The sequence below is a fragment of the Lepidochelys olivacea genome (assembly GCF_965140295.1).
Source record: "Lepidochelys olivacea isolate rLepOli2 genome assembly, chromosome: 14".
NCBI lineage: Eukaryota > Metazoa > Chordata > Testudines > Cheloniidae > Lepidochelys > Lepidochelys olivacea.
This window is the reverse complement of record NC_140424.1, coordinates 46113810-46125715: the sequence shown is the minus strand read 5'-3', so window position 1 is coordinate 46125715 and position 11906 is coordinate 46113810. Positions and strand designations below refer to the sequence as shown.

At 61.2% G+C, this 11906-nt stretch overlaps 2 protein-coding genes across 7 annotated transcripts; one reads left to right on the top strand and one right to left on the bottom strand.

Annotated features, from left to right (window-relative positions):
- Positions 1-40: 40 nt before the first annotated feature.
- On the bottom strand, positions 41-2556 carry PFDN6 (prefoldin subunit 6). Its single transcript, XM_084647099.1, has 5 exons — positions 2399-2556; positions 2230-2323; positions 772-842; positions 567-691; positions 41-264 (listed from the first exon to the last, which is right to left on the bottom strand). Exons 1-5 carry the CDS (start codon positions 2501-2503, stop codon positions 144-146), a joined length of 516 nt encoding a protein of 171 aa, XP_084503225.1. The 5' UTR covers positions 2504-2556; the 3' UTR covers positions 41-143.
- A 1462-nt stretch (positions 2557-4018) lies between these two features.
- On the top strand, positions 4019-10469 carry B3GALT4 (beta-1,3-galactosyltransferase 4). 6 transcript variants are annotated; one of them, XM_084648625.1, is made up of 2 exons: positions 4019-4376; positions 6157-10469. In XM_084648625.1, the coding sequence occupies exon 2, from the start codon at positions 6194-6196 to the stop codon at positions 7244-7246; it is 1053 nt and encodes a 350-aa protein (XP_084504751.1). In that variant the 5' UTR covers positions 4019-4376; positions 6157-6193; the 3' UTR covers positions 7247-10469. The 6 variants fall into 6 exon arrangements, with proteins under 6 accessions (XP_084504751.1, XP_084504746.1, XP_084504748.1 ...); XM_084648620.1 differs by lacking the exon at positions 4019-4376 and adding an exon at positions 4412-4733; XM_084648622.1 differs by lacking the exon at positions 4019-4376 and adding an exon at positions 4741-4882.
- The last annotated feature ends 1437 nt before the right edge of the window (positions 10470-11906 follow it).

Genomic DNA, 11906 nt, shown 5'->3' with positions numbered 1-11906 from the left:
TGGATACCAAGGGGTAGGGGGCACAGAGGGCCAGGTGCCATCAGTTTGTGCATCACCTCTTTAATTTTTTTGCTGTTTGAAATAAATACAGCTCCCCCTCCCCTCACAGCCCCAAGGATCCAGCTTCCCCCACCAGCACCAGCTCATGCCTTAGCCGTCCCCTTGCCCTGGGCTCGCTGATACTCCTGCTGCAGCCGGGCCAGCACCTCCCGCTGCTGTTCCGCCTTCTTCTCAGACTCCTGCATCTGCAGCTCATAGCGCTTGCTGTGGGGGGGAAGGGGAGAGTGAGATGGGCCTAGAACCCTCCCCCCAGCCCTGAAACCAAGAGAGGCCCCCGAGCTCAGGCCCCTGTCTGCCATGGGGCTGGATTGGGGCCAGTGACCCCTAGAGGGGAAAGGCCCATTCCCCACCCCATGAGCCAGCCAGGGCCCCTTCCTGGGAGTGGAGCGAAGCCAGTGACCCCAAAAGGGGAAGGGCCCATTCCTCATCCTGTGAGCCAGCCAGTGTCCTTGCGGGGCAGGGAGCCAGCCCACCACACAGGAAACCCCCCTTCCTCACACACATACATCTCTCCAGTGATATAGTCCAGCCGCTTGCTGACAGTGGCTTTAGCCTCATCCATGTCCTGTTTCACCAACACGGGGCCAATCAGCTTGTAGACAGTGTTGGTCACATCCAGCAGCCCCAGCTCCTGTGGGGGAGCAGAACAAGGGGAGGTGAGGGGCGGGGAAGGGAGGGAGAGTACAGAGTGGGGGAGCAGGGCACACTCACCTCCTTGACAATGTTGTTCTCAGTCAACTGTGCTTCCAGTTTCTGCCGTGCCGCCATGGACTTGCTGAGATCTGAGGGGCACACACAGAGGGACCCCATGAGCTCCAGGGCTGCAGCCCCATAGGGACACCAGAGACCTCTGCCCACATCACAGCCCCCAAGAAATCAACCTGCTATCTCTTATATTGCAGCACTGATGAATAACCCCCAGGGGTCTGCAGGAGGAGGAGACCCAGCTTCCCTCTGCCCGCAGTGGGGCTCTGCAGGCCAGTGGCTGGGGGTCTCTGGGCCAGTGCTCAGGGTACAGGCAGAGGGTCAGGTGGCAGGGGAGCTCTCCCCACTGGGATCAGAGCCCTCAGCCTGTCAAGCCAGCTCCTTCCCCAGCCTGTGTATTCGCATTAGGAGTAACTGGGGGAAAGAGGGTAGAAGGGGGGCTCAGGGATGTGAGGGGTGGGAACATGGAGGGTGCAATGAAAGGCCCCAGTGGGGGGGGAAGGGAATCTGAGGAACAGGAGGCAGTTTGTTTGTCCAGGGGGATCGGGGGGAGCAGGGACCCCGGGAGGAGGTCAATGGGCTGCAGGAACCCCAGAGGGTGGAAAGGGGGCAGGACGCTGGGGAAGAGGAGGTGCAGCAGATCGAGGGGGGTGGCAGAAGGATTATGGCCTGGGTTAGGCAGGTTAGGAGGCAGGGTGCAGGGAGGTTGGGCCATGGAGAAGGGTGATGGGGAGGAGGTGCAGGGATGGATTATAGGGCGCAGTAGGCTACGGGGTACAGGCAAGTTATTGGGCATGGGGCGGGGTGCAGGGTCCCCAGAGGCAGGGGATGCGGGAGTATGGGGCACGGGTGGGTTAGGGGAAGGCAGTGGGTTATGGACAGGAATTAGTGGGGAGGTGATGGGGGAAGGGGATGCCTGGGGTTATGGGGCGGTAGGGCAGGCCTGGGGGGACAGGAAGGGGATGCCTGGGGTTATGGGGCGGTAGGGCAGGCCTGGGGGGACAGGAAGGGGCCGGGGCGGGTGATGGGGCGGCGGGGGGGTGATGGGGGGAGGGGCCGGGGCGGGTGATGGGGCGGCGGGGGGGTGATGGGGGGAGGGGCCGGGGCGGGTTATGGGGCGGCAGGGGGGTGATGGGGGGAGGGGCCGGGGCGGGTGATGGGGGGAGGGACCGGGGCGGGTTATGGGGCGGCGGGGGGGTGATGGGGGGAGGGGCCGGGGCGGGTGATGGGGCGGCGGGGGGGAGGGGCCGGGGCGGGTGATGGGGCGGCGGGGGGGTGATGGGGGGAGGGGCCGGGGCGGGTTATGGGGCGGCAGGGGGGTGATGGGGGGAGGGGCCGGGGCGGGTGATGGGGCGGCGGGGGGGTGATGGGGGGAGGGGCCGGGGCGGGTGATGGGGCGGCGGGGGGGTGATGGGGGGAGGGACCGGGGCGGGTTATGGGGCGGCGGGGGGGGGGGGCCGGTACCTTTCTGCAGCTGCTGGTATTTCTCCAGCTCGCCCTGCAGCTTCTTCTGGATCAGGTCCGCCATGAGGGTCCGGTCGGGTCCGGTCCGGTCCGCCTGCGGGGGGAGGGGGGTTAGAGCGGGGGGGGCACACGGTCCCTCCCGAGCGCCCCCCACCCGACCAGCACCTACCGCTCCCCGCTGCTCCGGCGCTGAGCCCCGCCCCGCAACGTGCGTGCGACCTCTCGATCCGGCTTCCGGTACAGCCCACTTCCGCCGGGGGCCGCGGTGCACCATGGGATTTGTAGTCCGGCCTCTGAGTCCCTCCGCTTCCTCCCCTGCGGGATCAGGACCAATTCGGGGTCGCAGGTCCCGGCCCTCCTGGGTTGGGGAAAGGGCAGACGGGACAGGGAGACTCGCCTTCCACTTCCGCCCGCTTCCAAGATGGCCGCCGGCTGGGGGCCTTGAAGGGCAGCTCACTTCCGCCTCTTTCCAAGATGGTCGCGAGCTCGTGCTAGAAGCAGATTAAGCCACTTCCGCCTTTTTCCAATATGGCGGCATCGCTAGCCGGGGAGAATGCGCCTATTTCCGCCCTGTTCCAAGATGGCGGCCACCTGTGCCTGAAATGGGAAGGAAGCTACTTCCGCTCCGTTCAAAGATAGCGGCGCCTGGGTCAGATGGGGAAGTTAGTAACCTGCCTGGGCCCATGTAATTAAAGCCTGAAGCCCCCCAGGCCCAGAGCAGGAGCACAGGAGACATGAGATTCACATGTTACCCACACGGCATTAGCGACATGACACCCGGGGTCCCAGCGCATCGCCAACACGGCATTAATGACATCACACCCGGCATCACAGGTCGTCACCGACACAGCGTTAGTGACATCACACCTGGCGTCCCAGCGCGTCGCCGACACGGCACGAATGACATCACACCCGGGATCATAGGTCGTCACCAACATGGCGTTAATGATGTCATATCTTGTGCAGTACCCTGGGGCTAATTAATATTATCCCAGCTACGTCCTGGGATGAGGCGGTTAATCCCCTGGGGGCTATATGCTTCCCCCCCTACTCCCTGATTCTGGGGGGTCCCTGAATCCTGTCTCCAGACGCCAGCAAGCACAGCCCCTGGTCGGTCCCAGACATGAGCTCTTGTTTGGTCTGTCCAGCACCGCCCAGGGGGATGGTTCAAATCACAGGCCATGTTTGGGCATTTTCTAGGGGACCAGCAGGTGCAGCCGCCGTATCCTGCCTGCCCCACCCCAGCCCACCAAGTGAGCAGAGCTGCCAAGCCCTGCCCTGGGGCCTCAGAGGCAGGGGATGGGGGAGTATGGGGCACAGGTGGGTTAGGGGAAGGCAGTGGGGCAGGGCCTGGGGAGCAGGAGAGCCCCACAGGGAGGTGCTGAGTGACAGGCCACGGACAGGAGCGACACTCGAGTGAGAGGCCACAGGTACCCCCTCCCATGCCCCCCCCCATGCCTCTGCACCTCCCCCACTGCACCCCTCTCTGCCCTGCCCCCCCGGCAGTGGCCTCTATTTGGCCACTTGAACTGTGGGATTCCTCCGTGCCGGGATTGCTCCCACGGGTGGGGGGGGGGGGGGCAGAGGGCCCTTGCGGGTTTTCTCCTTCCTCACACACATCAAGCAGGGATGGTGCTGGTCCTGCTCCCTGGGCTGCCCCACCCCTGGGGTCACTGGCAGTGCTGCTCTCATGGTGAGGGGCTGGGTGGAGGGGCACCTGGCCATGTCCTGGGCGCTGGGGGGCGCTCAATGTGCTGAGCCTGCCGGATACGCTGGGAAGCAGCTACTTTGGGGCCCCCAAATTTCACGCTCCATCCAGGGGGCAGGCACCCTAGACAGCCAGCCTCCTGCCGCTTACACATTCCCGGGGAGGGGCAAGCAAGGGCTGGCCTGGGCCAGAGGCACAGCCTTTGCCTTGCAGTTTAAGTCCCGTGTTCCTGGGTCGCGGGCTCCTCCCAGGGCCATGTCCCCAGCAGGACGGCGTGCAAGAGTCAGCCGCGACTAACACCGTGCTGAGCCATACATGTAGCGAAAACAAGGGCGCGGCTGCCAGCAAAGATCCCCGTGAGCGTGAGGAAGGCTAGTGGAGACAGGTGGTTACACATAAAATCAACACGCGCTTTCTAGAGGCGACAGGTCACAACCAGGTCAGTGCTGCCTTGGGCCCCGACCTGCTCGGGCCCCGGCCCCTCTTGCCGAGCCCAGGTTAGCCGGCTGTCCGAGGAGGTCTGTCTCGGCAGCGTTTTCAGCGAAGGTTGGCTGAGCGCCTGTCTTCATGCATGCAGCCGCAGTGTCTGGGGTGCAGGGTGTCTTTACCTCCCGGACGTACCCCCACAGGTAATGGTCTGTGCACACAGCCAGCATCCCCCCCACCCCCTCCGGGGCTTGTGTTTTCCTGGTGACTGTGTGTGTAACGGGGAGTCCTGCCAGCGAGCGAGGCCAGCTCTTGTCAGACAGGAAACCTGGTTTTGCCCATGGCGGGCGCCTCCTGCGTGCATTCAGAGGTGGGTTTCACGGGACACACGCCCAGCTCCTTGCACGGGGGCTGTACACACCTCTCACAAGCTACCCTGACCCGTGTGACCCCCAGCGCTCACTGGAGGCCTCGCCTGGAAACACCAGACCCCGGCGCTGGATCTCTACCGGCTTCCGGGTCAGCACCACACAGAGCAACGGGGGGGGGGAGAACTGGGGGGGTACCGGGGGGGTTGATGGGAGAACTGGAGGGGGGGAGACGGGGTGATGGGAGAACGGGGGGGGGGGCTGGAGGGTGGGAACGGGGGGACATGCCAGTGGGGGAAGGGAGAACTGGGGGGGAGGGGGCTGCCGGGTGGGTGCTGGGGGGAGGAGATGCTGGGGGGGAGGAGGAAGAACTGGGGAGCGGGCAGCGGCGGCGGGGGAACATGCCGGGGGGCGCTGGAGGGTGGGTACGGGGGGGGGGGACGTGCCGGGGAGGGGGGAAGGGAGATGCCGCGGGGGGAGGGGTCTGGCGGGCGAGCAGCAGCGGGGTGGGGGGGAGGCCGGGGCGGGGATGGGAGAACTGGGCCGGGGGGCTGAAGGGTGGGTACGGGGGGGGCATGCCGGGGGGAGGGGTCTGGCGGGCGAGCAGGCGGGGGGGGAGGCCGGGGCGGGGATGGGAGAACTGGGCCGGGGGGCTGAAGGGTGGGTACGGGGGGGGCATGCCGGGGGGAGGGGTCTGGCGGGCGAGCAGCAGCGGGGGGGGGGGGAGGCCGGGGCGGGGATGGGAGAACTGGGCCGGGGGGCTGAAGGGTGGGTACGGGGGGGGCATGCCGGGGGGAGGGGTCTGGCGGGCGAGCAGGCGGGGGGGGGAGGCGCACGGACGCCGCACGGAGCGGGGCGGGGCCGGGAGGTGAGTGCGGCTCCCCGGGCCCCCCCTCGCCCCCTCCCCCTGCCCCCCGCATCCCCCCCAGTTCCTGCCCCCTCGCGCCTCCCCCGCCGCGGCCCCCTGGGGCCCTGCCCCCTTCCCCTCCGCTTCCCCCCAGTTCCTGCCCCGTTACCCCCCTCCGCCTACCCCCCCCCCGGCTCCTGCCCCCTCTTCCCACAGCCCCTGCTACGCCCCTTTTCCTTTCGTGTCCCCCCGGCTCCTGCCCCCTTCCCCCCTCCCTGGGGCCCTGCCCTCCTTCCCCTCCCTCGCCGCGTCCCCCCGGCTCCTGCCCCCTTCCCCGTCCCCCTCTGGCCCCTGACCCCTTTCTGCTGCTTACCCCCCCTCGCCCCCGATCCACAGTGCTCCCAGCCCCTCCCCACGAAGTGCCTCTGTCTGGCCTTCTCCCTCCATCCACTGCCCCTGCCTCCCCGGAACAAGGGGGGTGGCTGTGGGCAGGGTAGTGGGGGGCTCATACTGGGGGGCTGCAGGGGCACTGGGGGGTGTTCTGTGTGTGATCCCCCATCTCTCTCTCTCTCTTGCAGGCAACCTCCATCACCTGCTGACCCAGCCTCACCCCGTATGGCCCCCCGGCTCTGCCCCCACCGCTGCCCCCCTGCCTGGCTGCGGCGGGGGCTGCTGACAGGGCTGGGGGGACTGGCGCTTGTGAGCCTCGTGCTTGGGGGCACAGGGGAGGAGCTGCTATCGTGGTCACTGGCCCCCTTCCTGGGAGGCAGGGGGGGTTTCCTGCACGGAGACCCCCCCTTGCCTGGCCCCGACTCCTTCCTGCTGCCCAACGTGGACGCCTGCAGGCCCCGGGCCCCCTTCCTGCTGGTGCTGGTGGCCAGCGCGCCGGGGCACACGGCCCAGCGCCAGGCGGTGCGTGCCAGCTGGGGGGGCGCCCGCTGGGCCGGGGGGTACCCGGTGCAGACGCTCTTCGCCCTGGGGGCACCGGGCTCGGGCGAGGAGCAGGCCCGGCTGGAGGAGGAGTCCCAGCGCCACGGAGACCTGGTCCAGGGCCGCTTTGCCGACACCTACGCCAACCTGACCCTCAAGACCATGATGCTGCTGGGCTGGGCGGCCGCCCACTGCCCCAGCGCCGCCTTTGTGGTGAAAGTCGATGACGACGTCTTCCTCAACCTGCCTGCCCTGGCCCGCCACCTGGGGGCGCTGCCCAGCCCTCGCCAGCTCTACCTGGGCCGGGTCCACTGGCGGGTGCAGCCCAACCGCGACCCCAGCAACCGGCACCACGTCCCGGCCTCCGCCTACCCGGCTCGGGCCTTCCCCCCCTACTGCAGCGGCACGGCCTACGTGCTGTCCAGCGACGCTGCCCTGTGGGTGCTGGGGGCCGCCCCCCACGTGCCTCCCGTGCCCCTGGAGGACGTCTACGTGGGGCTGTGCGCTCGCTGGGCTGGCTTGGCCCCCACCCACACAGCCCGCATGGCTGGATCCACCCACTACCCCATGGACCCCTGCTGCTATGGGGAGGTGCTGTACAGTGTGCACCAGGTGGGCCCTCAGGCGCTGGAGGCAGCCTGGGCTATGGCGGGGGGAGAAGGGGGATCCTGTACCCCACTGCATAGGGGGCTGGGGGTGCTGAGGTGCAAGGTGCTAGCTCTGCTGGAGGGTCTGTGAGGGGCAGGGGGGCTGGGAGCCAGGACTCCTGGGTTCTATCCTCAGCTCTGGGAGGGGAGTGGGTTCTAGTCCAGTGGTTCTCAATCAGAGGCACGTGTACCCTTGGGGTACGCCAAGGTCTTCCAGGGGGTGCATTGACGCAGCTAGAGATTTGCCTAATTTTACAACAGGCAACACAACAAGCACTAGTCCAGTCAGTACAAACTAAAATTTCATACAGACAATGACTTCTTTATACTGCTCGATGTACTATACACTGAAATGCAAACACAAGATTTATATTCCAATCAATTTCTGTTATAATTGTATGGTGAAAATGGAAAAGTAGCAATTTGTCAGTAATAGTGGCTGACACAATTTTTATGGCTGAGCTAGTAAGCAAGTCGATTTTAAGTTAAGTGAAACTTGGGGGTACGCAAGGCAAATCACACTCCTAAAAGGGGTACAGTAGTCTGGAAAGGTTGAGAGCCAGGGCCCTAAGTGGGGCAGGGGCGCGCTGGGAGCCCGGACTCCTGGGTTCTAACGCCAGCTCTTAGTGCAGTGATGCTCAGTGGGTGGCCTGGGGCCAAATGTGACCCGGCAGCTCACCTTAAAAAAATGCTTGTAACTAAATTCATTATCAGCTGTGTGCTGCCTATGGCTTCCTTCGTAAGTAACGTCCTGGAGCTTAGGTTCTCCCATAGCGTCGGCTACGAATGAGTTGGGAGGCCGCCTGTTTTATCATTGGTGATGTAAATGGAGCCGGAAACGGATGCGAGTGGGGGAGTAAACGTCGCAAAGTCGACAGCGAAAACCAAGCTTTTAACCCAAGCTGCACAGTGGATTTTCTCTTTGTTATGCTGTCGCATTTAAATACAAAGCCTTGGTGTTTCCTCTACCAAACCACTGGATCTGTCTGTAAGGTCGCCTCGGGAGGCGCCACTTTGACTCAAAGCACAGTCACTTCCACGCGGCCTGGCCTCCTCATGGTGCTGCAAAATGTGACAAAATTGAAAATATGAAGTCTTCGTGTCACACCTGAAATGTTCTCACGAGATCAGCAACTGTACAGGGGAAAGCAACAGCTGCCTCTCGTTGGAGAATGTGGGCACTAGCTAAAAGGAAAAGGCCTTTCCTGGATGCCGAGCTCGTGAAGGAGCGCACATTGGAAATGCTGGAGGAGCTCTTTGCCAGGGTTAAAAACAAAGTTGACATTGTGACCCGTGTGACGCAGGTTCCCCTGTCCGATTCCATGGCAGTGCAAACAGTGGCTGATATTTGTAATTTATGTGGATTGTCTGTCAACGCTGCTTTCTGATTTAAAAACGCCAAACACACGTCTCCTGCAGTGGACGAATCATTTAAGTTACACTCCCCAGCTAGTGCGGTTTGTTAGATTTTATGATGGTGAAATTTTCAAGGTAGAATTTTTATGCTTAATACTATTAGAAACCTACCCCACAGGAAGGAACCATCCTCTGTCGCCCATTCCCAGCTTCTGGCAAACAGGGGACACCAATCCCGCATCTGCTCAACTTCTAGCTTGCAACATTGTTTTTATAAAACTGTTTTACGAGACATTTCAGCCAAATCCAGTGACCTGTTGCAGCATGATATTCGCTGGTTAAGCAGTGGGATTCATGATACAGGTGTTGTGCGCTTCAAAAAGAAATAATAGAATTCCTTTCAAACCACAAAAACAACAAGGCTTGCAAGTTCCTGGAATTTATGAATTATGTCACAAGTAGCTTTTCTGTGTGATATTACTGGTCACTTGAATTTCTTCAGCTTGCAGTTCCACGGTCATGCAAGCAGTGTCAGAGATCTGTTTGAAAAAGTGTGTGCCTTTCAGAGGAATCTTGAAAATTTTCAGGCAGACTTCGCAGGAAAGCTGTTGCACTTTCCCACATTATGTGATGTTGTTACAGATGAAACCTCGATGAAAACGCTGCACAAATTCCTGAACAATCTGATCAAAAATTATAAAATGGGATTTGAGAACTTTAAAATTCCCAAGGATTTGATTTGATTTGTTTTCTCTGCTGATGGCCCTTGCCCTTCTGAAGCAAAGAACACTCTTGATTCAATCAATGAAGGGGCCTTTCGATTAGAAATTGTAAGGCTCAAGAGCTCAGATGTCTTGAAGGCAAAATCCAGAGAAGCGGGACATTGCAAGTTCTGGACTCAGTCTGCTGATCAGTTTCAGAATAGCCAGCATCTGGCTTTTAACCGTGTTCGGACCAATGTACCTCTACGAAGCTGGGTTTTCTGCCATGAATGCTATAAAAACCCAGTACCGCCATCACCTGAGGGACGAGCATCTTCATGCGTGCATGGCCTTGGCCAGACCACCTACAACCCACTCATCACGTTTGGTGCTGTCACCTCTCCCACTAGCGAGTGCCACAAACACAGGTAATAATGTTGAGTTATAAACTGTGTTAGAAGAGAGAATCACTAATACTTTCCTTGCCTCTCGTTGGAGGGGCTTTATTTATTGGCAGCTGAAGTGCTTTTTGTCAGACATCTGTACCAATGGGCTGCCTTGTGTCATAACATTCTCAGATTGGCCCGTGGGTAGCTCTCATTGAATATCACTGAGCTAGTGGGTTAGAATTTGGTCGGGGGGGAACCAGAACTCCTAGCGCGCTGGGACAGTCAGGGTCAGTCTGTGTAGGGCTCAGCCCAACAGGGGCCCTGATCTCGGTCAGGCTCTGGGCAGCGCCTGGCCCAACGGTGGGGGTAGGCTTGCTCTCGCTCATGGGTCTGTGCCACACCTAGTGAGGGCTGTCAAGCTTTACCTGTAAGGGGTTAAGAAGCTCAAATAACCTGGTTGGCACCTGACCAGAAGGACCAATAAGGAAAGCAGATACTTTCAAATGTGTGTGTGTGTGTGTGGGGGGGGGTGGTGTTTGTGCTCTTTTTTTGTTCCCTCTCTGGACCGAGAGAGAAGCCAAGCAGGGACAACATCTCCTGAAAATATATCTGGAATAATCCATCTAAAAATTACAGAAATTGTAAGTGAGCTAAGGAACTGCATTAGGTTATCTTTTGTTTTAGCTTGTGAATTTTCCCTATGCTAAGAGGTAGTTTTATTTCTGTTTTTGTAACTAAAGCTGAGTCCAGAAGGGAGTCCTCTGTGTTTTAAATCTTTTTATTACCCTGTAAAGTTACCTTCCATCCTGATTTTGCAGCTGTGATTCTTTTACTTTTTTCTTTATAATAAAAATCCTTCTTTTAAGAACCTGATTGATTTTAGTGCCCTAAAGATAAAGGGTTTGGGCTGTGCTCACACTGCAAACCAGTTGGTTGGTAGATTATTCTCAAGCCTCCCCAGGAAAAGGGGTGAAGGGGTTTGGGGGAATATTTTGGGGGAATAGGGACTCCAAGTGACCCTTTCCTGAATTTATGTGTAAATCATGTGGTTGCGGCAGCGATACCATCTAAGGACGAGGGAAGGAATTTGGGGCTTGGGGAAGTTTTTAACCTAAGATGGTAGAATATAAGATTAGGGGGTCTTTCAGGTGAGTCCCCACCTCTGTACCCCCGAGTTCAGAGTGGGGAGGAAACCCTGACAAGGGCCCTGTGCTGCACCCAGCTCTGGGGAAGCACTCGCACATAGACTGGATGGGATGGGATGTGGTGGTGGGCACAGACTCTGTAATTAGTGTGTGGGCGGGAACAGGAACCCCCCTTTTCCTCAAGGAGCTGGTACCTGCTCATTGGGGTCCCTGGCAGCGGGTGGGGATGGCAGGCTGGGCAAGCCCTGACAGGTCTAACGCCTGCCAGTCCTCCGCACCAGAGAAACGTCTCCGCCATTTGGAACCCGTGCTCAGTTTGTGCCCTCAGCACCAGCCCGCTGTACAGACCCACCCGAGCCTGCACTCGGCTCCCAGCCACGGTCCCCGCTCCGCCCAACGCATGCCCCCCACCTCGAGTAACCCCCTCCCCTCCCCCAAACACTCCCCGCTGTACAGAACCACCCGAGCCCCCCGGGTCTGCACTCGGCTCCCAGCCACACTCCCCGCTCCGCCCAACGCATGCCCCCCACCTCGAGTAACCCCCTCCCCTCCCCCAAACACTCCCCGCTGTACAGAACCACCTGAGCCCCCCAGGTCTGCACTCGGCTCCCAGCCACGCTCCCCGCTCCGCCCAACGCATGCCCCCCACCTCGAGTAACCCCCTCCCCTCCCCCAAACACTCCCCGCTGTACAGAACCACCCGAGCCCCCCGGGTCTGCACTCGGCTCCCAGCCACGGTCCCCGCTCCACCCAACGCATGCCCCCCACCTCGAGTAACCCCCTCCCCTCCCCCAAACACTCCCCGCTGTACAGAACCACCTGAGCCCCCCGGGTCTGCACTCGGCTCCCAGCCACACTCCCCGCTCCGCCCAACGCATGCCCCCCACCTCGAGTAACCCCCTCCCCTCCCACAAACACTCCCCGCTGTACAGAACCACCCGAGCCCCCCGGGTCTGCACTCGGCTCCCAGCCATGCTCCCCGCTCCGCCCAACGCATGCCCCCCACCTCGAGTAACCCCCTCCCCTCCCCCAAACACTCCCCGCTGTACAGAACCACCCGAGCCCCCCGAGCCTGCACTCGGCTCCCAGCCACGCTCCCCGCTCCGCCCAACGCATGCCCCCCACCTCGAGTAACCCCCTCCCCTCCCCCAAACACTCCC